Source organism: Aythya ferina (assembly GCF_964211825.1).
Source record: "Aythya ferina genome assembly, chromosome: 2".
In the NCBI taxonomy this organism is placed as follows: domain Eukaryota; kingdom Metazoa; phylum Chordata; class Aves; order Anseriformes; family Anatidae; genus Aythya; species Aythya ferina.
The window spans coordinates 46,537,362-46,564,810 of NC_140297.1; the positions used below are offsets into that span (position 1 = coordinate 46,537,362).

The 27,449-nt window shown below is 44.0% G+C and overlaps 1 protein-coding gene across 1 annotated transcript; it reads left to right on the forward strand.

The window, feature by feature from the left end:
• The first annotated feature begins 797 nt into the window (after positions 1-797).
• Positions 798-26,153, forward strand: CDCP1 (CUB domain containing protein 1). The gene is made up of 9 exons (XM_084509699.1): positions 798-948; positions 10,260-10,463; positions 11,892-12,248; positions 13,557-13,925; positions 19,431-19,658; positions 20,418-20,798; positions 21,287-21,652; positions 22,908-22,989; positions 24,198-26,153. The coding sequence occupies exons 1-9, from the start codon at positions 873-875 to the stop codon at positions 24,646-24,648; spliced, it is 2,514 nt and encodes an 837-aa protein (XP_084365825.1). The 5' UTR covers positions 798-872; the 3' UTR covers positions 24,649-26,153.
• Positions 26,154-27,449: the final 1,296 nt, after the last annotated feature.

Here is a 27,449-nt window from a genome sequence, read left to right on the forward strand (position 1 = left end):
GCGGTCGACACGCTGGGCTGCCATCCAGAGGCACCTGGGCAGGCTTGAGAGGTGGCCCTGTGCGAACCTCACGAGGTTCAACAAGGCTGAGTGAAGGGTCCTGCACATGGATCGGGGCAATCCCAGGGATTAATAGAGGCTGGGTGGAGAACAGATTGAGAGCAGCCCTGAGAGGAAGGGCTTGGGGGTGTTTGTTGATGAGAAGCTCAATGTGAGGCAGCAATGTGTGCTTGCAGCCCAGAAAGCCAACCGTGTCCTGGGCTGCATCAAAAGAAGAAAGGTGTGGACCTGTTGGAGTGAGTCCAGAGGAGGGTATGAGGCTATGAGGATGCCCAGAGGGCTGGAGCTCGTCTCCTATATATACAAGGTGAGGGAGTTGGTGTTGTTCAGCCTGGAGAAAGCTCCAGGGAGACCTTAGAGCAGCCTTCCAGTATCTTAAGGGGGGCTGCAGGACAGCTGGGGAGGGACTCTGTCAGGGAGTGTAGTGATAGGACGAGGGGTAGTGGCTTTAAACTAAAACAGGGTAGATTTCTATTCGATATCAGGAAGAAATCCTTTATTGCACGGGTGCTGAGGCACTGGGTTGCGACAGAAGCCGTGGACGCCCCATCCCTGGAGGTGCCCACGGCCAGGCTGGACGGGGCTTTGGGCGACCCGCTCTGGTGGGAGGCGTCCGGGGCGGAGGTCGCTCGGTGGGTCCGCCCGCCCCCTCTCCTTCTCCTCCGGCTCTGTGGCTCCACAACCGGCCCCGGCGGCTCCCGGGGAGGCCGGGCAGGAAGAGGAGTGGCCGCCGGGCCCCACCTGCGCCCCGCCGCCTCCAGCTCCAGGTGCCGAGGCGGAAGAGCTGAGGGAGCCGGCGCCCGCCTCAGGAGATGGCGGGGGGCCGGGCGCTGGCCGCGCTCCTCGCCGCCCTCCTCGCCGCCTCGGCGCAGCCCCCCCGGCGGCAAGGTAGGGGCTCCGGGACGGGACGGGACGGGACGGGACGGGACGGGATGGGGAAGGGAGCTGTGTTACCTGTAAGGAGCTGCTGCGGGGTGAGCGGTGCCGGGAAGTTTCCAGGTGAAAAAAAAAAAGCTTTTATGGGAGCAGCCCGGCTGGGGTACCTGGGGGGAGAGGGGCACAGGACGCCCCAAGCTCAGCCGTGCGCTGCTCCAGCTTCCTGGAGGCGCCGTGAAATCCCACTGCCCGTGGGCACATCCCTGCAAAAGTTCCCATTGGGAACGCAAAGATGGTTCCTGGGGTTTTCCTCCGTTTCAGAAAGCCGCTCGGCTGCCAAAAATGCAGGATGTGAGTTCAGGAGGTTCGTGCTCGTCCTCAAATCCAGCCGGTCTGTCTTATAGCCACGGGTCCTGTTCAGGACCCTGGAAGTATGACTCCTCCATACAAAATAAACACCGAGGTACGTGCTGTGACTATGAACAACCCGAGGAGCCTGCCGCAAGTCAGACCTCTAACGCTTCTGTTACTTCTGGCTGCACTCACTATACTGCTGTGTGGCTCACGGCCGTCGTTATAAGCAACAATGTCTAAGGGTTCGCTGCAAAATTGGACAGCTCTGAGGGTTAACTTTCAAGCTGCGCAGTCTAAAACTTTAAAGTAAAACATTTAATGCCTTTCTTCTAAGTGAAATTAATGACAGCTGTCCTGTCTTCAAAGGATAAAGGACGAGTATTATGCCATGCTTGGTTGTGCGTTGTTTGCAGAGAGAAGAAACTTTAAAAGCCCAGAGGTGGATCTGTGCTAGAAGGAGAGGAGCCAGACTTTCTAAAGATCTTTCATTGCTGAAGTAGCAAATGAAAAAATCACAACTATATCTTTTCTCATATGTAGGCATTCAGAGGGAAACAGAGCAGCCTACTAATGATATTCTCCCTCTGAACTACCCTTATGCTGTCCATTCATACATAATTCCTCGTTCTCTGGTCAAACCATCTTATCAAAATCTTTTGTTTCTTTTTTCCCCATAAACCTTCTTGATGCCTGACATTAAACTTCCTGGGCTTGCTTTTGAGGTGTGCTACAGCTCTGTTTGAGACATTGTCTTTGATTTTATTGCTTGTTGTTGTCATCTGCTCCAGCGTCTTCCCCTCCATCACGTTTAAAACATCCAAACTTGAATTCAGCACACGTGGATGTGGTTCCTGTTTTAAAAAATCAAGTTAATACTTGCTTTATGCAAGAACGAAAGCTCGTGTTGGAGGCAGCACGGAGCTGAGCCCATGCTGTTAGTTTTTGGTTGGGTATAGCATGAGGAGGCTGGGTGGTGGTGGTGGTGAGAGCGGTGCGTTCCCTGGAAAGCCAAGCAAGTCTGCTTTGTGTGTGATGGGCGATAGCTCTGGTCAGTAACCGGTGAAACCAAAGCTAGTAGAAGTGAAGATAAGACTGCTGGAAGAGCCGATGGTTTGGTGCCTGAGTCTCGGCAGCACGGTGGGTTGGAGGGTGGCGTGGTGCAAGCAGGGCAGGAGGGGAACCGCGCCTTGCCAGGTTTGGTGAGCACATCTTGCATGCCTGGCGTGTTCTTCATGCTGGGAGTTACTCCTGTCATTACGCAACCAAAACTGAAGCTGAAACGTTTTCCTTAGCAAAGGTTCGTCCTGAAAACCTAAGATACTTGAAGTTAACTTTTCCCCCTGCATCTTTATGTGTTGTGTAATTTTTAAGGAGTTCCCTTTGTCCTGGTGCTGACAGCGGTGCTGGCTCTGCCACTTTGTGCAGGCATGGGCTCTGTGCACAAAACCACACACCAGGTGACATTGAGGTACGTGCATCTTCTCTGGGACTGCTTGTGCCCTGGTGGGACAGCTACGAGTCTTGGTGCACGCATCTTTACAGCTGTTTCTTGTCATCCTCAGAGAAATCCCTTCTTTTCTCCTCCCTCCAACATTTCCCAGCCCACATGGTTCTGTCGTTACTTCCTGTAGGAACATGCACGTCAACCATGACCAGTCACGTTGTCTTCAGATGCGTCTGTGGTTTTTCTTCGGATGCAACTTTAGGCATAATGTAAATTGTTAAATAAAACGTAGGTTAACTTCTAGGTGGAAAACTAGAGGAAAGTATTTGGTGCAGTCGCTGTGTGTAGATGTGGGAGTGCGAATGAAGTATTACATACCTGACCTTTTAAAATGTGTTTTCTAGTTAAAATATGTCTTTGAAGCAGTAGTAATGAAGTTGATCACACTTTTGTGAAGTCTATAAAGCAGATATTTCAGATTTAAAGTATCCTTAAGTGATAGGTATTTCTGGATTTGTGTTTCAAGCATCCTTGCTGTAATAAGTGAATTCACGAATAAAAATGCATTGTTTCTTGCTCTGCCCTCCAGGTACCTTTTTCTTCCCAAATGACTAATTCAAGTCATGCATGAATCTAAATAAAAGCTGCTGCTTTTAGAAAAGCAAGCTGTTATCAGACATATTTATGGTGTTCTGATTTAGCACTGACAGAATATAAACAACCAGCCCCTTTGTGCTCCTTTGAAAGGCCCTGCGAGCTGGGTTATTTCCATTCTGAATTGCTGCGTTGCTTGTTGGATCGAGATCTCTCCTTTTAAGACCACAACTGATGCACATGAGTATGTGGTTGTAGTGGTTTTTGCTTGTCTCGTGTCCTTATCAGTCCTAAGCGCTTAGTTTTTACTCTCTAGAAATATGTGTATGGTTATACCCAGTTCTGGTTGTACTAGCTTAAAGTTTCACCAGGAATATATGCGTACGTATTTTAGATAAGTTTTGGAATTCACATCTAATAAACTAAGTGAAAAGTTGCTCAGCCTTCTCCTGAGGTTTATTACAGAAATATTTCATATCAGAAATAGCGCAAGCTGAGAGCAAAAGCAAGATGCTTTGGCCTTTACCTGTGTTGACTGCTGCAGCCATGAGGCAACAGTTAACCTCTGGAAGGAGGGCACCAGGAGGATCTTTGGCAGCAGTAAACTTTGGGACCCGTGACAGGAACAGTGTGGTTGCAAAATAGTGTAAGTGATAGATGAAGAACTTTTTTTTTCCTTTTTTTTTTTTTTTTTAATCTTTTTTTTTTCTTCATTCTTGGACCTTGTTTTCGTCTTTCTGTGCTCTGTTACTTTAAAGTATCTGGCCTTGAAATGATTCTAAATAAATTTTATGGTGCTTTACTTGTCTCTGTCACACCTGAGAAGTGAAATGTGTGTGTTCCTGCAGATCCCCGCCAGGCTAGGTGCTGCATTGCCTCGTTAGGAGGGTTTCTGTATATTCTGTGCGCTGCGTTTCCCCCGTGCGTTGGCAGACAGATGGCATCTCCGCTGGATCCGCAGTTAGTTAATGACTTAATTATAACTGTGTCTACTCAGAAGAGCAAGTACAAGGAGAACCACTGGGAGAGGAGGGGAAAGAAACAAACAAACCTTGGTTATTGAAATTGAGGTAAAATACGGCCTTCTCCAGGTCCTGGGGAGTGACAGAGGCGTGCATTTGGGTGAGAAGTTGTATCCCTGTGTGTTCAGATCATGCATCCTGTAGCTGGATGGTGAGCTTGAGAGCTCCTTGCATGGCTCAGCCTGTGTCCTTTTCCTAAGCTTCCATTAAAATCTTTGTACAATTACACATTCTCAACTGATTTCTATGATTTATAGACCTGTGCCCAGCTGAGGGTAGGATATTTTTTTGCCTCAGCGAGGCTGCCCTGGTATTACGGTGACCAAACCTTAGCTCTGGAGGGGAGAACACACCTGCAGCAGCACAGGAGGATTTGCTGCCCCGGTTGGAGCCAAACCACCACCGATTCCTGAGGAGCACCTGGTGACTTTCGGCAGCCTTTTAGTAGGACTTTAGTAGTCTGGGCATCACCCCTTGGCTCAAAAACTTCTCTGGCACGATGGAGGTATGAATGTGCAAGCTGCTGCTGTTCAGGAATCACTTGGGCCACTAGGGTGCAAAGGAAAGGAGGTGGGTTGTGCTGCCCTTAGCCAGCTGCTGGCTGTACCAGGGCAAAATCTTCTGCTTCTTTATTAGCTGATGGCAAAGGCGAGGGCTGGCTGAACCTGGCCACTGTGGATGGCATTGATGGGAGGCAGCTGAAGAAACGTGCCATAACTTCTGGTGGATGTGCAAAAAGCTGTGCTTCTTGATTTTTTAGGGTACAAATGGAGTGTGGCCGCTCTGTCAGACCAAGGGCTTGTTTTGAGGGGTACGATCGTGCCAGCATTTCGGAGTTGGCCCCGGCTGTTCGGGGTCCATGGGCAGAACCGAGAGATCAGCGTGTGAAGATGGGCAAAGTGCCAAGTGTGGAAATGGGTGATCTGAAGTTCCTCAGAAAGGAGAGACAAAGAGCTGTCAGCAGGATGTTTGGCATGGGAGGGACTGCTGGTTGTGAAATGCGCTCTTCCACCGTGGTTAACCAGAGCCAAGACTGAAGAGCTGCACAGGCATGCTCCGAGATGCTGTCCTCTCGCTGGCTCACATCAACCCGGGGATAAGCCGTGTAAGCAAACATCCCTTTGATCGAGGGAGGCTCCTGCAGTGACTTGCACATTGTCTTTGTGGTTCTCCTGCCGGTGTGGTGTTTCCTTGGGTTGTACAGACCCGTGCCTCTTACACTTTGTACATTGTACATGGGCTGGCAGTTTACAAATCGCATTTGCTGAGCTCCACTTCCTACATCAACAGAAGCAACAGAAGTCAAGTAATGGAAAAAGGAAAAAGCCCACAGTCAACGCTCTCCCTTCTGTAATCACAAATAACCATGCCAAGTCCCAAAGTGTCTTTTTTTTTTCCCCCCCCCCCCACTTTTGTTGAAAAAGCTTTTTGTGAAAATGTCTTTCACACATGACTTATGAGTGTCTTAATTCACTTTCTGGAAAGGTTCTAGGGGAGAGGGGGTAGAATTACTGAAACTTGAGTAATTACTTAGTTATTTTTTTGAGATCAAGGTACTTCATGCCTGGGAGGCATTGCAAATTAACCTGATGAATTAACTGCCTTTGAGTGAGCAGCCTCGCCAGCCGTGGTGGCTCATGCCACCGTTCCCCTGCACAGATCCTGCTGGGAGGAGAGTGGGGAGCACAACATCTCGCCCCCCTGCCCATGGGTATAAACCTTGGGTGAAGATGAGGGGACCCTGGTGTGGTGGCTGAGGAATCAGGTGTCATCTCCTGGGTGCTTACCCTGGGATGACAGTCGTCAGCAGCATCTGTCCCAAAGCGTGCAGAAGCTCTGCAGATTTGAGGCTGTAATTTTCTGGAAATAATCATTTCACAAAACATGGACCTCATCCCGTGGCGCTGGAAGATGGGAAGTCGTTAAGCAATCAGCAGAGTAGTTAGTTTGCATTTTAAGCGTAAACAAAATTCCCATTTGCTTTAGAAAGCCTTCAGCAGAAAGGACTTGGGCAGCCGACAGCAAGCAGGATTGGCTGTAATTTATGATTGTGATAGCGATCTCCGTTTGCTGCTTACAGCTCTGTTTAGGAGCTGAGAAGATTATTATAAACAGTGTGTGGGGCCCTGGCTAATGCTGTTAAGGGCTTGCGGAGTGAGAAGGGGATCTAGGATGGGCATCTCCAGAAGAGTGGCAGTGGGTGCTGGGGATGAACTGGATGGCAGGGCTCAAGCTGGCAAAGAGTCATTAAGGCAGGTTTCTTGGTCTGCCTTTTTTTTTTATTTTTTTTTTAATTTTTTTTTTTATTTTTGATCCATCCAGCGAAGTCACGTGCAACAATCATCCTTGTGGATAAATTGCTGCAATAAAATCCAGTCACTCGGCCAAAATGGGTGAATGCTGGTTGGACTCTGTTCCCCTATTGTGTTTAGCAAGGAGCTGTGCGTAGCCATAAACCCCTGTCCTGCCAAGTCTTTTCCTTGTACGCACACACGCATGCTCTCTGTGAGCGCCACCGCCTCCGCCACCCTCCAGCTACCTTCTGCTTCACACGCCCGTCTTGCACAGGAAGAAATATCCGTGTGAGAATGCTTAATTAAATAGTAGGGGATCAGTGTTAGGCGTTTGGGCTGAATTCCCTGGAATAATCTCACTTGTTTTACACAATATGGTTTGTTTTGAAGTCAGGTTGGAGAGGCTCTGAGCAATAAAATTGCAGTAAGTGTTGGGAAAATTGTGCTGTGGAGAACAAGCTGGTTGAGGTGTGTTTTGCGGAGAGAAGAGCATCACTGAGTGCTAAAGGATGTGGTGGTGAGATGGTTGTGGGGACACAGCCTTAAATGAGGGTGAGCAGTAATGAAATACGATAGCAGCAGGGAAAATGCGGATCAAGGTTGAGGCAACTGAAGAAATGGTCGAGGAAGACTGCAGGGCTGTAATCACGTCAAGGAAAATATTTTTGGATGAGAAGAGCCAGTCTGTGAACCACCTCCATCCAGGCCAGCTCAGGACTTCACCTCTGACGTTTCCAGCCCAGCTATTTCTCCGTTGTTTAGACAGAGCAGATCCAGCGTCAGTAATGCTTCTCCTTCTTCCTTCGAATATCCTGTGTGTCATCTCTGTGCAGCACTGATGAGGCACGGAAATTCCTTCGTTACGAGAAATGTGGATGGTTACTGTTAGCCTAAATAAAAGGCATGTGGTGGGAATCATAGACAAAGACAGATCAGCGTGAGTCACGAGGAGATTCGCTGATCCTTATAAAAGCTCTGCAGTAAAGATGGTTTTTAAGTAGTCTCTATTCTGCTGCATGTATGTGGCTATTTTTTATATTTTTTTGCTTTTTAGCCATTTAGTCATTCGTTCTTAGTGCCTTTGGGATTGCTGGGTGTATTTCCTTTTGGCATGGTTCTTTTTTCCCCGTTTTCCTACAAAAACGAGAGTTGATAGCTTAATCTAGCTTAGCACATCACCAGCAGCTGACTGCTGCTGACCTATGGCGCTGTGCTGTTATTTCTCTGACAACAATGATTATCTGTGGACCTTCATTTTCACAAGCTGTTTATGCCGTGACCTAACTCGGTGCCTGCCCCTGTGTGTGTTTCCAGCAGGTAGCTTCGCCGAGCCTAATCAGGTGTGTGACCTGCACTCTTATCGCCTGCAGCGATGCATTTGGCCGCTGGTATATGGATCATTGCAGCACTTGGGGCAAAATTACCAGGGAGCAGAAGTCAGGTCTCTCAGGGACGGGCGAAGATGCTGCTTTTCTTTAACCATAGCAGGAGGGCCGTACTCGCTTATTTCAAACCAGTATTCAAAATATTGAGAGCTTGAGCCTAGTTTTTGTGACTAAAAATGACCTTAGAGCCACACAGGAGCATTCAGTGCAGACGGGCTGGGTTGTTTTTCAGTCCTGCCAGGCTGGCCGTGTGGTTGTGGTGTTTCAGAGTTGGGGGAAAGAGAAGAGGTAACTGCTTGTCGAGGAAGTGAGGAGCAGACTTTTCAGCAATGTTTGTAAAAACAATAGGTGAGTGTGACAGCTGTATGCAAGAGAGGAGTCTCTTTTGTCTGTAGGTATTTATTATTGGTATTAAGCTATTAGCACTACGTATCTGGGTGGCATAAATGTCAGAAAAATTACATCCTTTGTGTCCAAAGGATATTTTGTGCTCTAAATGCATTAAAATGCAAACAAACAAACGTACAGTAGTATGGAAAAACAACTCAGGACTAGCCTGGAAGTAGTTTTGCTTTCTGTTCTGGGAACTGCTTTGCCTCGACAAACACGGTGGCACAGCCCTTGCTGCTGACGTTGCTGTTTTCTTCTCCCCACTCCTGGGAAGCTTCCCTTGTGATTGCTCCCCGTGTGTTTGGAGTGTCATCACATGGATGGGATATGGAGGAAATATGTGTGTGTGACAGGGTGACCTGCAGCCCAGGAGGAGCCAGTTCTGCCCTCCCTACCTGCTCCAGGACTTTGGCTCGAGAGCACGGCAGTGCCCATGGTTTATCCAGCCTGTCATGGCAGCCTTCAGCACAAACCTTTCTCCCTTGTATGTGGTCATCTTTTTTCTTCTTTATTGCCTCTCCCTGTCAGGAAAACCCAGACTGAAAATCTCTTGGAAACATTTCTAAAGCAGAAACGCAAACGTCACTGGTTCTTATCTTCGGCTGGGGAGTTCGGTGTGAGCCGTCAGCTAGCTTAAAAGCTGTAGGGAAGTTAATAAGTGACCCAATTTTTCACTAATGGTATAGAGGGATGATAAATTAGTCACTGCAAGTATGTGTAGAAATTTGGCCTCTCGGTGTTTGAGGTTTTTGTTTGAAGCCTTTTGATCCTGGCAGCAAATAAGGCGGGCTATTTCCAGGGCCTGGCCTCAAGGTTGCGCAGAAAAGCCTACAAGTCCAGAAGAGGCCCAAGACCGCCAAAACTCAAACAGAGCCATGACTGGGCGTCATTTTGACCACCACCTGCCCTGCTCTCCCTAGCCATGAGACTTCGATGCTGGCAAAGCCGGAGCTGGAGCATTTCCAGTGGCAGCCCGTGGTGCTCAAGAGATGCGTGCTTCTGAGCCAACTGCTCGCTGCCACCTTCCTAGCACCTCTCCTGGCCATGGGGATGGCCACAGGGGCTTTCCTGGGGTGCTTGGCTGCCAGATTCACTCTTTTAATTGGTGTTAATCAGCACGAGGATGATTCTCGACATGATGTGTGGGCAGAGCTCTGTTGTACGGCCCTGCAGGTGTCCCTCTGGAGGAGCAGGCCTCTTCGATAAACCACCACCCATCCCGTGCCAGATTGCTCAGCGGCCACTTCATCCTGTGTCTCCAGTACTTTGTGTGGGAGCTGCTCCTGCTTTCAGTAGTCCTTGGAGGTGGTGTGAAGGCTGCCCAGGCTTTTATGCGTTCCCCAGCACCTGAAGGTGGTTGTAGCAGGGATGGAGAGGACATATCCAAGCACATGTAGCCCACCCAAGGCCACAGTTTACTTGCTGCTGAGGGGTGTTGCACATACGTTGTGTACCCAACTTTGTAGGGACCTTCAGAAGCCAAGCAGGCTGTATGATGGGCATAACAGACTGAAAGTCCAAGTCTGGATGACATAAATTTGAAAGGAGTAGCCGAGCTGCTTTTTTAATGCAAAATCCACAAAACCAGTGAACTGGAGCAGAAGTGGTCCTCCACAAATTGCATTTATTCCTCTCTCTGAGCACAGGCGGCAAGTGGATCTCTGCATCATCCGTGCTGGGCTGGGAGAGCTGCAGGTATTTTCTGGAGATTCAATGCTTAAGAGCTTTGGGACAGGCACAAATGTTCCCTCTGAAAACATGGCACCTCTAGGGATGTGTGGAGAGGCAGGTGATGCTTTTACCTACTAGTAACACAGCACCTTTTCATTTTTTTCTTTAGGTTCATTTACAATCCCTCTTCGTGCGGCAGACAACGTCACAGTTACAATTAAATTGAGACCTGGTGTTTCATTGGGCTGTCAAATTAGTGTAAAAAATACCTTCAGTTCAAGCCTGCGTATAAGACCTGGGGAGATTGTGACTTTTACCTTCACTTGTAGTACTCCAGAGAAATATTTCATCATGGAAATTCAGAAGAATATTGGTAAGATGCATGTTTCTATTTCTTCCCCTCATGGCAGTTTTCTTCCTGTAAAACCACATACCTTTTTTTTTTTTTTTTTTTTTTTTTCCTATTACTATATCAAGGTATCTCCCATAATCTTGGGCAAGAAGAAATCTTTGGATGCTAATAAATAACCTCAAATTACTGAAACTACACGAGTTAAAAGAAGACTGTTTTTATGTCTGGCAGAATGAATGTAACTCATCTTTTAAAAAAACAAACAAACAAACAAAAAAACAATTAAATGAGCGTTTGTGTTAGCTGCTTTCTGCTATCCTTTCTCCTGCAATTTTTGACCCTACCAAAGGGACTTGTTACCTGCCAAAAGCCTGTGAGCATTGATAACAATATGTCACGCATCATAATCATTGAACAACTTGACTGTGTCTATAAGGACAGCAGAAACACTGAGATGTGCCTGTGTTTCCATATATTAAATGAATGCTACTGACATCAAGAAGCTGAAAATTTTGAGGTGTTAGTACTAAACTTTCATTTGCTTTGAACATTATCTTTAGCTTGTGTACATGTGGTAACGTATTCTTTAATGGTATGAACACATACTATTTCTCAGCTAGATCCCAAATTTCATTTGGCAGTCAGTTTTTGGCTGTATCTTCACTATTTTTGGGTTCAAGCCCTGTTATAAAGACAGTTCTCTTATTTTGGAGTTTTATTCATATGGTTCATGCAAATAGCAATATTCATGATATTTCATGGTGTGTGTGTGAGATACAGTTGTGGTATTTTTAATTCATTTAAGCCTGGGAATAAAATACACTTATTTTTGATATCCAGCTTGAAACACCAATAAGCTGGCTTTTTCAGAGAAAAGTTCTGTAGGTTATCCCTAGAATATTTCATTGGCAGTTGTTATTCATCACTTCTGCAAAATCTGGATCCCAGGTTGCTCATCAGGGTACCAATGAAATGAAGGGGTGGTTTGCAGCAAGCAGTGGAAATCTTAATTATTTAACAGGCATCATATGACAGTTCTGAGTGAGATAGCATAAAATTGGTTCTCTCGATCCATGATTTCCAGCTTTCTTAATATTGAATTTCGCCCTTCTGTCCATTTGCCGCCCTGTTCACATACCCTATTCACTATGTACCTTCTAAATTCCTCATCAAACAATGCAGAAATACTACAGACAATACCTCCTATTAGTCACCCTGGCTTGTCCCTAGAAGCAGGTTTATCCTGTCTGCCCTAAGGGATAGGAGTCCAGTTTAAAGATAGCATTTAACCATGTTGTGGGAGTGTCTTCTGATCTATATAGAGTAGAAGTTAAGAAGTGCAATGTAAAAACTAAAAATTAAAAAAGCAATTAAGGGGAAGGTGGCAAAATCGTCACTTACTTGAAGGCTTTCTGTAGTATGTCATGGCTGTTTTCTCTCTGCATTTAGACTGTGTATCAGGCCCATGCCCCTTCGGAGATGTTCATCTTTACCCACCAGGACTACCTCACCTTAACAGGACTTTTATCTGGGACGTGAAGGCGAGTACAAAGGCTGGACTTGAACTGAAATTTGCTACCCCGTGGTTAAGACAGATTCAGCCAGGGGAGTCGTGTCCGGATTTAGTTAACTACAACATCAACAGCTGCATAGATACAGCCACAGTTAACATTGGCACCTTCTGCAGAAATGGTTCAGTGTCTCGCGTCAAACTGCTGGGAGGAGTTGTCATGTCTCTGTACCTCCCGTGGAACTCTGCTCTCACCACCTCGGGTTTTAGCATCGCAAACAGGTCTTCCATAAAACGTAAGTGTGGAGTAATCTGTCATCCACTGTTACCTTCCCCATGCGATCTTCTTTTCTAGGTGGTGGTGGTGGGGTCAAAATATCTTTGATTGGTTAACCTAATCATCATGCAAGCTGTTGTGTTGCTGCTTTTGGTGCATGTTACTCATTTTTCGGTCTCTTTAAACTTGTTAAAACTTAAAAATAAGAAAACAGGTATGTTTAAGTTTTTATCTGGATGAGACTAGCTAGCATAATTAGAGTGAGCCAGAAGACTTATTTGCTGGTTGCAGGGTATAATTGTGTTTCTTTAGTTTGAAATAAAGCTTCCTTAACTTGTTTGAGTCTCAAACAAATGTTTCTCTGCAGGAGAGGAAGGTGGGAAAAGGGGAAGCAATGCCTGGAAGGCACATGAGTCTGTGTGCTTAACTGCAGATATCTGTTTCAACCTGTGCAGTAGCATAAAATAATCTTCTTAAAATACCTGAAATGTGTATAGCAGTCAGTGAGTTAGTTTGTGATCTCATGACAAACCCCCTTTCAGAGATTTTCTTGCTCTTTACTTGAATTGTGTAATTATTGCCATCAGCTATAGATGGAACCTGATCTAAGTTCATCTTTCTAGAAGGCTTCTTCCACAGTGGCTAAAAAAGGAGATTTGTCACCCCTTCTCTTGCATGGCACTGCTGAAACGTTTGGGAAGGTGAGAGGCATGGCACTCCTCACAGTTGCTCATCGTTGCTGGCATCCTAGAGTGGGGCTGTAATCTCTGTGTACATAACTTCGCTCTGCCAAGTGCCGAGACTCATCCAAGTACAAGGCGTGTTACACGATCTCCATGCCTCACCTTCTTGTTTTATCATGCACATTTGAGGCTCTGTCCTGGTGTGCTTTTGTTAATTAGATCTCTGAGGTTTTTGGACTGAGAGCTGCGTGCTGATTTGAAAGCTCTAATCTTTTGTTTTGTGAAATCTGGTGAACTGGTATTAACAGATGCAGTTGTCAGGCTGCGTATTTACTCTCATAAAGCCAGGACAAGAAGTAGGAATTTCCTTTCTGAAAAGTATAGGCCTGTCCGTGTGCTTGACAGGTAGACCCGCTGCACTGCAAATACAGTGCTAGCATATCCTTTTCCCTTTCTGTAATTGAAGACAATAGTATCAGCTCAAGTATAGGTTCTAGTCTGATGGTTCTGCAATAAGCTAACCTGTAACTGAAATGGGTGAGTTCACTGTCAGATAAAATGCTCTGCTGCTGCAGTGCTACATATGCTGGGTGTGTCTTTTCTAATTTCTAATGCTTTTGCGTGACTTGTTTCTCTCATTTTAGGGTTATGCATTATTGAATCCATTTTGAACAGGGAGTCTTCCATCACGCTGATGTCCCCAAACTATCCCTTGGGCTTTCCAGAAGACGAGCTCATGACGTGGCAGTTCGTGGTTCCTTCCAACTTGAGAGCAAGTGTGTTTTTCCACAACTACAGCCTCTCCAACTGCGAGAGGAAGGAGGAGAGAGTGGAGTATTACCTTCCTGGCTCTGTCAGTAACCCGGAGGTGTTTAAGCTGAGTGACAGCCAGCCTGCCAATATTGCTGGCAGTTTCAACCTGTCCCTGCAGGGCTGTGATCAGGACGCTCAGAACCCAGGCATCCTCCGCTTGCTCTTCCAAGTCGTTGTTCAGCATCCTCAGATTGATGAGAGTAAGTACTGGTTTGCCCCTTCTGTCTCTCTGCGCATTTATCTCTTATTTCTTTCCTTTTGCAGATACAAACTGGCTTTGTTGCAACTTGCAATGGAGTTAAAAACACCACTGTAGATTTTATGCTTTATATTGTAAATGGAGGTTCCTTTCCTGTTCCAAAGGTATACGTCATGTAATTGAAAATACCTTTAATATCTGTGGTATTGGATCTTGCACACTGTAATGAATGTAAGCATGGGGCAGCACTTCCTTGAGCCTATGTTCTCTCTGTGGGGATCCAATCCAATTATCATGCAAAAACCTTAGTGTTTGATTAAATTGTCTAAGCTTGTGTGTCACTGTGTGTTCTGAGTGCTAAAGGGTTGTACGATCTCACCACTTCCATCTTCTGTTCTTTGTCTGTCTGATCTGGCTCCATTCATGAACAACAACTCCTCCTGAAATTGTTGTTAAACAAATCACATGTTGCATCTCGGAAGCCAGACAGAGTGAAAATATTGTATTTAGTTAATCAGCTTTATCTCTCTGTTCTACTTTTTGGAGAAAAAAAAAAAAAGGCAAGAAGAATTGTAATATATTTATGACCAGAAGACAAACTGATAATTACCAAAAAAAAAAAAAAAATAAAAAAACAGATTGCCATTTATTTAATGAAATGCAAGTAATAAACCACTTGGATTTATGAAAGAGCAGTGGTTTCTCTAGGGATTTCTTAGGATTATATGAGTGATTTTAGTTATATAAGTTCCATCAAAGATTCAAATTCAGCCCTCAGGATGGTATTGAAATTTTTATTAAAAAAAAAAAAAAGCTTGTTGTCTGTAGTGTGCAAGTTAAACATGGTTCTTATTAAAAAAAAATACATCAATATCTGCATATTCTCAAAGCTTCCCAAACCTTTTGGTATTCCACAGCTGTCTGTGGTGCTTGTCATTAAATAAGAGGAAAATACAGCTATTTTCCAATCAAAATCACTTCTCGACCTAATCTTGACTGTGTTTAGCTGCTGAAAACCTCTGAATCTGAATTCAGATGAAAATCTGAACCAAGCTGAAGACTGAATCGCCCTGTGGTGAAAATCCTAGCTTCTGTGCTTGGTTGTGGCGAAGACTTGAAGATTTCCACCTGACCTCTTGCCTTTTTGTATGCTGTGATTTCCCATACAGGAAAAAGCTATTTTATTCACCCCTCTTTTTTTTCTTCCTTAAAGCCTTTATGATACATAGCTGAAAATAGGAATTACAGCTGGTAATAAAAATGTGTGTGTGTGTGTATATATTTACTGTCTTTCTTCAGTATCAGATACTTCAGTATCAGATATCTTCAGATACTTTCTTCAGTATCAGAGACATGTTGTTAACAGCATAACAGTGCATAAGAGTGCCGTGTGGATCTGATGTGTGTCACTCCACATGATAGTTATGAGTTGTGAACAAGGCTGCAGCCATAGCCATATCTTTTTCCTCTGCTCCTTCCCCTCCCTCTTCCAGATGTTTTGAGTATTTACAACTGCTATTATCTTATGTGGGAAAAGGTATTTGTCATCCCTGCTTACCACTGTTCTGACTTTTCTGTAGCTGCCCAGATAGCGTGTGATGGAAGACAGCTCTTTTGAAGCCTTGGTTAGGCAAAATTGGTAAGAGGAATTCAGCAGTAAACTGTACTTAACTGGAAAGTTTTCCCCTTTAATATGTCTATTCTCAGATTGTTGTGCAGGAGTTGCTCCTAAGGAGCATACATAAACACTGCAGTAAGGCACCGTATCAGGAGTGAAGCCTGAAGTGGGCCATCTGGAAGGAAATCATGTTGTAAGAGCCTGAAGAGAAGAATATCTTGCTTGTTTTGTGATTTCAGAACTTTATTTTTACATATACCCTAATCCATTCAAGAATTTTCTTAAGTCTCCACAAATAAGAAACTGGGAAAGTAACGGAATATGAAAAGTTGGGAAAACTGTTTCAGAGAATGGATAAAAAACTTCTATTTTATCCTTAGAATTATCCTGCCCAAGATCAGTGGGGATTTGCTGATCTTCACTGGAAAACACAAACATAAACGATTGGTTTGTTTTTGGAGATCTGGGCACCTTTTTATTCTTGCTTCAGACTTCTCAGGCTCGCAGCAGTGAAATGGTGGAGAAATGAGAGGCCACCTGCATGTTTTTGATGTAGGATAATCCCTGAACAGTAGCTGTTCTCAGGGAGGCAAGAAAGGCCCCAATTTTAGAGCCTGTAGGATAAGAAAGTGTGTTGCAGTGGCTTTGAAATTGTATGCTGTATATACACACGATAAGTAATCTTGTCTAGGTGAAGCATTTTGATGTGACTGCAGGTATGTAGAGGAGAGGCTGCTAGGTGCCTCGGGAATGACATCACTCATTTCAAGCAAAGGTTCAAATTCCAGCCTTGCCTAGAAGCAAAGACAACACATTGATTTACAATAGCACATTCTCACAAGCTGTTCTCAGTACTTCAAGCGTGCAAGAATTGGAACAGAAAAAGAGGTAGGCTCCAGTCCTGGGCTCGCTTCTTGCACGGGCTGTATGTGCCAGCTTTACTTCTATCATAGCTGTCATTCTCTTCCACTGAAGTTAACAAAACTTATGGAGATATCCAAGGGATACATGTGTAAGGAAGGTTGAGGGTGCTGTGGAAAGGCAGAGTTGCTTGTCTGTCATGAAATCTAAAATGTACATCAAACCTTGCATGAAACTATCCCTTTGGATTCCTCTCCCTTCTGCAAAACCACTTCAGGGTCTCACTTTTTCATCTCATTTTTGGCTGATCTGTTTTTTCCTTGTAATAGAGGTGTTTTGAGGAATTAGTTAAAATGGAATGTACCAAGATGACTAAGCCCTGGGCCTGCAGCTGAACCAAAGAGAACTAAAATAGATATTCCTCATGTGGGATCTTTACCAAAATGTTTTAATTGTAGCTTAAATCAGTGGATAGCTGAAGCGTATCATCAGAGTGATTACATACAGATTTGGGGGGTTAGAAACTAAACTTGAAATATTTGTCTTCTCCTTGTGCATGTTAACTCAGATTACTATTTAATAAGACTGGCATAGTGTAAACTCACTTTCTAGGAAGCTTAGAGACCTGGGAATGGGAAAATGGAGACTTTCATCTGGGCGAATGTGAATTGACCTCTTGTTGGCAGAGCTCAAAAGCTGCCATGCTAAGTAATAGGAATATGGCAGCCCCTATCCAATGAACAAATAACTGTGTTATAAAACTGCAGGCCCAGCCAGCCCCAGCAAAATGGAGCATTTGACTAATGTGGATTTCAGTTCCTTCAGCTTGTCCAGAGGATTTAGATCAAGGCTATTTTGCACTGCAACTCCCAGTTCTGGCTGAAACACTGCAAGTACAACCCTTTTTCCCCTGGGGGCACTGGCTGCCCTTTTGAAGTCAGCCAGCCTCCATCCCGGTGCTCTGAATTTGTTGGCAGTCATGGTGTGACGCTCCTGATGGCTTCACACACCTGTGTGCTGCAGGACAGGAGCTGGGGCGGTGGTGCTCCAGCAACAGGCCCAACAGAAGCTCTGTGACCGGATTGCCATCCAGCAAGAGCATTCAGGGAGACGTCAGGATCCCAATTCCCCCCAGGCATTGATCAGAAAGCGAGATCAGTGTTTTTCAAAGCAGGGTTGGCTCCTCTGGATGTGCCCTCCATCCAGTTTATCAGAAAGATGCACAGCAGGCAGTGCCAGCCCAAGGCAAGGGTTGGAAGGCATAGCTAAGAATGGGGGAAGGACGGACAGAAACAGGTCTTCTGGCTGCAGTGTTCATTTGGCTCAGCTTAAATCCGGCATGGAAATAGGTTGGATACAGCGAATCCAATGGTGACTGAAAATCAAACATCGTGAGGTCTCTGCTCAGGAAGTTAGTTAACAGAGGGGGTCTCACCTCTCTCCACGTCCTCTCTTTTCTTTCTAGCACAGCTTAGGAGGCCGTTAGCTGTCTTTGCCCATGCCAACACATTGCTAGCTTGTATTCCTCTTGATGTCCACCAGGACCTCCAGGTCTTTCTGCAAAGCTGCTTTCCAGCTGGTCTGCCCTGAGTCCTCCTGCCTGTGCTAACTCGTTGTGAGGGTATGCTCTGTCCTCTCGTCAGTCAATAAAGAAAACATCGGGCAGCTTTGGCCTCAGTACCAACCCATGGTGTAGAACTCTGACTGTCCTCCAGATGGACTTTGAGCTGCTGATCACGAGCCTTTTGAGGTCTGCAGTTGAGCCAGTTCGAGTCCACCTCGCTGTCCACTTATCTCGCTTATACTTATCAGTGAGTCTGGGAGCACCCGCTGCTCTTGCCTCACCTCAGGCCAGCCCTGTCATTCTAGAGGGGTGTCAGGTTTTTCAAGCATGTTTTTCCCTTCTTAGGGAAGATCCTGATCACCTTCTAGTCCTCCACATGCTTGGAAGTGGTTTCCAGGGTTCTGTCCTTTTGCCTTCCTGGGGTCAGTGATGAAAATATCAAGGCACTTTGGCCTTACCTGTGCTATAGCTTTTGGGAGTGCAGACAAATTTATCCCTAGAGTATTTGTTATCCTGTAAAGGCTGAGCATCCTGCTATTAACTGATTTTAAAATTTGGGGAGTATGCTCCCCGTGAATGTCCTATACTCCCAGGTGTTTGAGAAACTTCTTAAATTGCTGGGGAGGTGCCTCCTTGAGCAGATCTTTCCAAGCTGATCAAGAGAGGCTGTCAGAGATGATGCAGGGCTTCCCGCAACAGACTTTTTGTTAATTTGAGGCATCTCAGTGTGTTTTTAACTGCCAAACAGAAAAAGGCTTTGGGGAAGTGTCTTTGAAGGCTTCAGTGACCTTCATGATGACCATCAGCACTTTTGCTGAAGTAGAACACTTCACAGTTTTTTCCCTTTGAACCATATTGGTGCTTGTGTTTAAATTAGCTTAATCTTCAACTTGACTCTGGACAGGCAGATGTACTAATTGCTGCTTTTGGGCAATTTTTTTTCATCTTGGCTCTTAAAAAAAAAAAAAAAAAAAAAAAAACAACACTAAATAAACCCCAAAAAATAGTTTTCGGAGGTGGAGATCTTGCATTAAATTCAGCATTTGAGAACCGAGACACTTGTTTATGATCAGCAGTTGTGTCACCAGTAAGACTGACTCTGACAGGAATACAAGGAACATATCAGGGAAAACAAATCCAGCGTAGTCAGCTGAGCTCCCCGGTGAACTATTTGCATTGTAACCTTACCTGTTCAAAAGGAACTAGCATAGGTTATCCTGTTGTGGCTGAAAAGTGATAAGGAAGCGGGGTTTGTGTGTGGAAAGGCTCAAACTTCTTGGAGTAATATGATATTATTTGAGTTTTTATTATACTGCTGGAAAAAAGTAATGTTTTCTTAGCTAACGTAGAAATAGCTTTAACAGCTGCTTGTGTAATGGTGTGAGAAGAGATGGAGGAAATTCTGCTTCACACCACGCTTGCTTGCCAGTAATTGCTCTGAGATGTTTGCTTTTTCGTTGCAGATGTCACCCATTTGGTTGACCTGAGCAAGGAGCGGAACATGACGGTAACGATCCACTTTGAAGGCTGGCCCAGCCGAGTCCCGCTCATGTCTGAGCCGATGTGCCTGATCTGCAAGGATCCTCGCACCTGCGACCGCGTTCTGACGCTGGTCTCTGGCGCCATCTACAAGATCTCCTTTCTCTGCAAGGACTTGTCCCACCTGAGGATCACAGCTGAAAAGGGCATAAGTATGACACAAGTGGCTTGATCTTGTTTCCTAGAAAGTGCTTCCACCTGCTTTTTCCACAGTGCTCAGCCAAACCTTGCCTCTCTTGCTTTAAATAATGGGTGGATGGAAATTTGGCTTTGAATGGCTGGGGGATGGGTACAATGAATGTGGAGATGACCTTGTTGCTCACTGCAGCATCCTACCTTTAAAAATAGAAACTGCATAACTACTCCTAGAAGGGAAATGACAAAAGGCATGGAAGAATCTTCTTATTGGAAACTGCAAAATATGGAAACAGGACAGGAGAGCCATAAGTCTGCCTGTGAAAATGTGGGACCAAAGTGGCCATCAGGAATGCATCTTGTGCCATTTGGATATCCCTTTGGTGCAGGATTTTCACAAATGCTTTCAAATACTAGAAAAAGAGTTTTAAGGTATAGATCTGGACTTTAGCGAGTTGGCAACTGTCTCAATAAGCAGATAACGTAGCAAAAGTAATTTATTGAGCAAGGAATTTTGCATACATTTGTATTTGTCAGTTCCATTGGTGTCCTGTGTCGTTTTAAGGAAATCTCTTAAACTACAAACTGCGTATTTTGGTAATGGTTAATAAGAGAGGACACCTACTTAGTTAAATGCTTATCTGAATCTGTAATATACATATGACAGAGTCCTGTCAGATTTGTACTGCAGTACACCAGAGAACTTGTTTTTCCTAGGTATTTCCTCTGCAAGAAAAAGAAAACACAACCACTGTGGTTTGTTTCTGTGATTGCAGGCTGTGTGGATCTCCGGTGGTGTCAGAAGAAGATCCATGCCCTTTCGGTGCCCAAGGCTATTACCCAACTGCCAGTTCTGCTGCATAAATTTATTTGGAAGCTCATAGCTCCCGAAATGATAAATGTAGAAATTACGTCTCCGTCCTTGAAACTGCAGCAGCACCTTCCAGATCAGAGGTGTAACACAAGCTACAGTTACAGCATTGTTAGCGCCACCCCAGAAGTGGACTTGAACGTTGGAATTTTCTGTCCTGGTGGAGCCATTGAAAAGATTCAGTTGAGGAATAATATCACCATCTCCTTAAAAACATTTGGCAAAGGCTTTTTCAATGATTCTAATCATCAGGATCTGAAAATGTCTTTTGTGCCACATATTAAAGGTAAGGTATTGTTTTGTATGTTTTTCCCCTTTGTTAAATATTTCAGTACATTTATTAGAACACGTGAATACGTAGAAATAAGAGCTCAAATATTTAGAGTCTAGACCAGGAGCCACTGCTTGGATCAGTATTTATCTGAATCAGTGAGGTGATTTGTTGCTGGAAGAAGGAAAAAGCTTTGTGATCAGATGGTTGGCAGACGGTTGTAGGAAATTCTGCAGATATATCTGTGAGAATTGTGATGATTACTGATATAGAAGAGATGATAGGTGTGTTGTATTGTTGGTACTGAGACGTAATTTGACAGTAGAAATTCTGCTGGTCATGAGTATGAGTGTAAGTGATACTTTTTTGTTATGGAGAAGAGAGCCTGGATAATTTTACATGAAACAAAGCTTTTTTTTTTTTAAAAAAAAAAAAAAAAAAAAAAAAAGAAGGTTTTGAAATTAAGTAAGTTTTCATTCCTGTATTCATTTTCTTCACTACAGATGAGTGTACTTTCACTGTGAGCCCAGATCCAAAAGCTAAAATTTACTTGCAGAGTCCCAACTTGCCTTACGGTCTACCTCCTTACGTCTCCATATCCTGGTACGTAGTTGTGCCCAGCAAGCAAGTGGCCCGCCTGGGCTTCTCCAAGGACCGCATGGGCATCGCCTGCGAGACGGGGCGTGCCTACGTCAACATAAAGGAGCAGACACCAGGGGCAGAGGAAATCGTGCGCCGCGAGGATGAGCTCCTGCCTGAGCCCCGAAACATGCACCACAACTTCTGGGTGAACATCTCCAACTGTAAGCCTGTAGACAACATGCAGCTGACCGTGCAATTCTGGGTGACCTTGGCTGAAAAACAGATCGGTGAGTTCTGGGAGTTTGTCGTGGCTTGCTTTACGCTTGTTTTATTTCTTTCCATTGGGGGAACAATAATGCACGCTGCTCTGCATGCCTTGTCTTTTATGAGATCTTTGCTTTCTGAAATGCCTGTCCCATCAAAACCCTTTGGAAGTTACAACAGAGTAATTCTAGGTACTGGGGAGAAGGGAGGGGTTTTAATGTGGTGGAAGTTTGACTTTTATAGCTGAGGGGGACTGAGAACGGGTGGTTGGTGGTTTTGTTTTTATTTGCATGTTTATTTTTTGCTTTGCTTTCATTTAATACAGCTTTTTGAATCACAGCCAGAAGGTACAGAAAAATCAAGTGGTGTTTTTTCCCTCCCAAGGTCACAGACCTGGTGAACAGCTTAGAATTTGATTGTGCAACATTATTCATCTAAGTAGTCTTTACTTAGCGTTGGCAGTTCACTTATTCTATTTTCACATGAATAAGAAATAATCCTTGGGGTGGCTCACCCTGTTTAGTGGAGAGTGCCCTGACTGCTGACAGCAAAATCTGCGTTCTTGTTAATTTTCATCTCTCTGAAACGTATAATTAAAAAACAGAAAGGCATTTTTGTGGTAGGCTTTGCTCAGATGCATGTAAGTTTGCTTCATGTTTGCACTTCTGCATCATCTGTGAAGGACTGGCTACACAAGCAAGACCAGAAACTGTATCAAGTGTCTTTTTCCTTTTTCTTTTTTCTTTTTTTTTTTTTTTTGGTAATGCATACTTTTAAAACATGGGGCAATTTTCTTTGTTCACACATGGACTTTTCCTGATCAATTTTATGACTCTTTGAAAACCCCAAGTCAATATAACTCTTGTATTTTGGGGAAAGGATTGTATTGAGGGGAAGTTGGTGAAAGTAACTATTTCCTGTGGAGAGAGATAGGCAGGTATTCATGCTTTCTTCTCTTTTCTGCATGCTGAGCCAGAAGTTTGAGAGGCTGCAGGTAAGTTTAACAGCACATGAGCTGTATTGAATTCTTGCACCAAGGGCTAACAGTCTGGCAGAGGGAGGGTTGATTGGGTGTTTATGTGGCTGTGGTCCATTGCTAGCAGCAGGAGTTTGTCGTTGCTTGGCTGCCAACCTCTTGGAATTTGCTTGTGTTACCTGTAGGCACGCACATCTTCTCTGCATGCAACTGATACCCATAGAAAACTGTTGAGGGGGTTCAAACCCAACCAGCTTTTAGGAGAAAGCTCAGTGTTCTTGTACCTTGTTGTCTGTTTGCAGATCTAGCAGTGATACTTGCTGTGCTGGCTGGGGCCGGAGTTCTTGCAGCTATTGGACTCACTGTGTGCTGTGTTAAGAAGAAGTAAGTAATCCATAATCCAGCATGTGTGTAGCTACAGGTTTAAGAAGGTGTTGTGGGAGAGCAACTGGGCCCACTATTTCATGTTGTTGGCATGGATCCCTCAAACAAGGGTCTGAAGCATGATATAAGCAATCTATTTGGAGTGGTGCAACTCCAAGAACATTGCTTTATTCTAAACCAATTATCTTAGAGTAGAGCAGTGTTCCTGGGGTCACAGTACTTCAATCCCAGTGTGTTGTCTGGCTTTGCTTTGGTACAAGCCTCTGGCTGTACTGGAAGCGAGGTATCGGTTAGACTTCCTCAGTGATTAATGTGAAAGGAAGTCACAATGAATGTGGTTGCTCTGTATGTGACTCTAGAAAAGACTTTGTTAAAACAAGCTGTATGCTCATGCAGGTATCTTAAGACCTATCTTTCATCTACACAACCTCCAGCAGTTTCTTCTGGAGTTTATACATCAAGCAGGAGAAATTTTTTATGAGATGAGCCCTTGGGGAGAGAACTTGATTGTGCAAAGCCAACACAAACAGCTTTATTCATGCAAGCACAGTCTGAAGCCATCAATAGTTTCGTTTCTGATGCTCATGCTCAGTGCTGGCACACAGGTGGTTTGGTCATGAATCTGTAAAGCTGGAATGAATTTGTGCAATATGATGATTAGAGCAGTTATGGGCACAATTCTCTGTCTCACAGGAAAGGCTTTAAGAATACAGGCTTATAAACCCTTCAGTTTTTCAGCATTTGGACTTTCTGCCTTCAGAATAGTTGCACCAAAACCAGGAAAACTTCGTTTGACTTTCATAGCAGATCTGCTGTTTTACTTGTCTTCAGCAACACTCAGCCTTGTTTTGTGGGGGTCTGATGGTCTTTAGGTCCTATTAATGCCTGTGCAAATTGAGAGGTTTAGAGCGCTGTGTAATTGGGATGTTCCAATTGTGTTTGGAAGGCTGCTGGAATTAATCTTGCAAACTTCAGGGTCAGCAGAACAGCAACAGATAACTAAATAGCAGAAAGTTCATATCTGCTCTTTTTAAAAAATCATGTCCAGACTCAGTTATTTTTCCCAAGATCGCTAGTATAGCCTTCAATCCAGGTAGACTGTCTGACACTGTAGCTGGGGTGGGTAAACAGAAGCTGTCGTTATTGGAGTTAAATGCACTAAGCAGTGTATTGTTCCTGACCTGCTATCAACTTCAACTCTGTAACAGGAAGAAGAAAAGCCAGAATCCCATGGTGGGAGTATACAATGCTAACGTCAATACCCAGATGCCTGGAAAGCAACGCCTATTCAAGAAAGATAGGAAAAACAACGATTCTCACGTCTATGCAGTTATTGATGATGCTATGGTCTATGGGCACTTGCTGAAGGAATCCAATGGCTCAGTCAATCCAGAAGTTGATGTGTATCGGCCTTTTGATGGGCCCATGGGTAGCTTGCCACCTTCTCCACCTCCATTCTCTTTCAGAAAAGACATTAAACGCTCTCCTAGCACAGAGGAGCCTCTGCCTCTGGCAGAAACAGACCAGGACTCTTACACATTTGCTCATCAGAAATCAAGGGAATTGGAGGACAATGGAGATAACACAAATGAGAAGAATAATGGAGATACAAGTACGTCCTTCCTAGAGGATAAGGAACAGGAGGGGTTAGAGGAGTAATTTTATGCCAGGCATGGCAGTTTCCTGTGGAAATAAAGGTACCCTGTAAGGACAAGGTTCTAGGGGGATAAAAACAAACAAAAAAAGGAAACAGAAAAGGAGTGTTATTTTTAAATGTGTTTTGATACTGTTTTGGCCTTGTTTGTTTTTTTTAACTTCAGCTATTGGTAGCTTCCAGTTTTAGAGTGAACATGGAGTAAACTCAGACAGTGGAGCACTCCAGAAATGTGTACATGTCTGGTTGTGGAAATAGATGGCAAAGGTATACTCCTGCTTTTATTATAAGGATTTCAGGAGAAGGAATTCATAACGGTACCAGCTTAAAACTGTGGCAGCTAATAGAGTGGGGAGAATCTTCTGTCCAGTACTTCCTCCTTTCTCACCAGTCCTTTGTCCTGAGTGTTTGCTGGTGACTTTTTGAAGACATAGGCCACATCATGTGCTCAGGGCAGCTCCAAATTGCACACACATGGGTTCCTTATCCTAAGGTTTAAGCAAAGGGGGGCAGACTGTCATTTCCAAAGCTTGCGGCTTGAAAATTCAATGTGTTTAACATAGTGATTGTTATGGAAGTGTACTGAAAGACCACGTATGCAGTCTGGAAGAGTTCCATGCATGTAAGTCAGTGTGAATACTTGAGCTTGGGCTCATCTGGCTCAGAAGTAAAGTTACGGGTTTTTCTCTGATTTTCAACTGATGTTATAATACTTCAACAGCAGTGTGACTTTATACCAAAGAATGTTTTTTCCTTATGCTTTTTTTTAAAAAAAAAAAAAAAAGTTTCAAAATTCTAAAAACAATTTGCACTTTGGTTCAGAAGCCTGTAGCATTCACATTTTGCTAGTATCTTGACATTGTGGTCCAAGGAAGAGTAAGAATTTGATGGAGAAATGACAATGCTGTCATTCAGCTGTTTACTAATGCATTTCACTTCATCTGTTAGGGATGCTTGGTTATTTAATAAGGATAAGAAGCAGGGTAAAGCAAAATAAATAATGTTTCCAGCAGGCAGTTTCTCTGAAATGCAAAGTGTATGAGTGAATCCATTATAAGGGCCCACATTTTGTGTTTTTTGGTCATCAGTCTGAATTTAACAACTGTCTTGAAATGATGGTGGAGATAACTCTTGATTTCTAGTGGGACTTACACTTCAGTCATCTAGCTGCCTTTCAAAACCACCTCTTGCAATAAGGTAAATAATAGCTTCTGTTTTTGTGCGTGTCCCTCAGCTTCTGTGCCTTGTAAAATTTGAGGGTCTCATCTTCATGCAGAGGACCATGGGTATATGACTTAAGGTGGCTTTTATATACAAACATCTGGCTTGTCTAGGTGTGCAGTTACTTAGGATGCTTGCAGTTTTGCAAGCAGCACGGGACTCAGTGACTTGAGAATTTCTCTCCAAATGTTTTACCATGATTGTTTCTTACCTAATGATGCACGGAGGTGCCATATACCAAAGGTGTTGCATGCAATAACATCTAAAATTAAAGCGTCTTTACTAGAAATCTTACTGTTTACATCAAAAGAAACGTGGATTTCTTCCTGTGTTGTCAATTTGCAATGCCAGCACAGTTTATGTATATGGTCAAGTTTGTATATTTAACAATTTATGCCATTACACTGCCTGGACTAGTATGAAGTCCAGGCACAATACACGGCTTATTTAAGTATAATGTTATATATGTCATATTTGTTGCAGTTTTCTGTAGCATGTCGAAAAACACATGCCAGCTAAAAGTGCCTTTTAATTGTTTAATGTATTTTTCTGCTTATGTTCAACACTTTTTTAATACAGAAATGTGTATTCCTAGATCTCTGGCTGGTCACTGGGATCACATATTTCAAAGTGTGCTGGGGGTATTTTCATGTCATTTGAGAACTTGAAAAGATTTCTACGGTACTGATATATTTTTTTCTCAGGTAACCGAATTGCCACAGTACACTTTATCAGGGTAGTCCAGTTATGCGTTCATCTGGTCAATGCTTCTCTCTTCTCACTGCTTGAAAAAGAATGCATTTGTGAGAGAAACTTGAGGCTGTCTCATTCTTCCAGCTCAGTTTCTGCAGTTGCTTAGGTGAAATCTTTGAGTTCATGTTCTTTCTGACAAACTGATGAAAATGTAGTAGAGGTTAGGCTTTTGCTTACAACCTCTTGATATCTGAAGGAAGAATATGATGCTTATGGATGTCTTTTTATTTGTTCTGTTTTAACTCAGCTCTTGGTATGACAATATAAACCTTATACTGGAAACGGCTGTACACTAAGGTTGACTTTCACTGTGCTTACGTTGGTACATTTAGGGTAGGAGTTCAGGCACAAATTGCAGTTCACTTTTCCATACAAGAAAGTTGTGACTTTTTTTTTAAATAAATAAAAAATAACTATACTACCAGCTGGAGTAATTAGTGTACATCTTTCTCATGCCTCTGCGTGTAACTATATGTATGTTATGTGAGTGGAGTTAAATAGAGGGAACCTCAGAAGATCTCCTGATCATCTCTGAAGGGATCACTTGAGCTTTCAGAGTGAACGATCCCTGCAGTCCTGCCAGCTTGGTTTACTTTTCTACATGGAAGCAGCCTCCAGTGGAGTGAGCAGGGCAAGACTTGGTGCTCCAGAGTACACGAGCACCCCTCAGCAATCCTGTGGAGCAGAGGAGTTTCCTGCAGGATTTCAGGAACAAGCACCCTTGCAGAGAAAAGAGGGATGGATCATTTTATCAACTAGCATGTAAGTGTCCAGTTCTGTAGATTTCATGCTGGAAAAACTTGTACAGATTTCAGTGGGAGTGTTGCCCTCA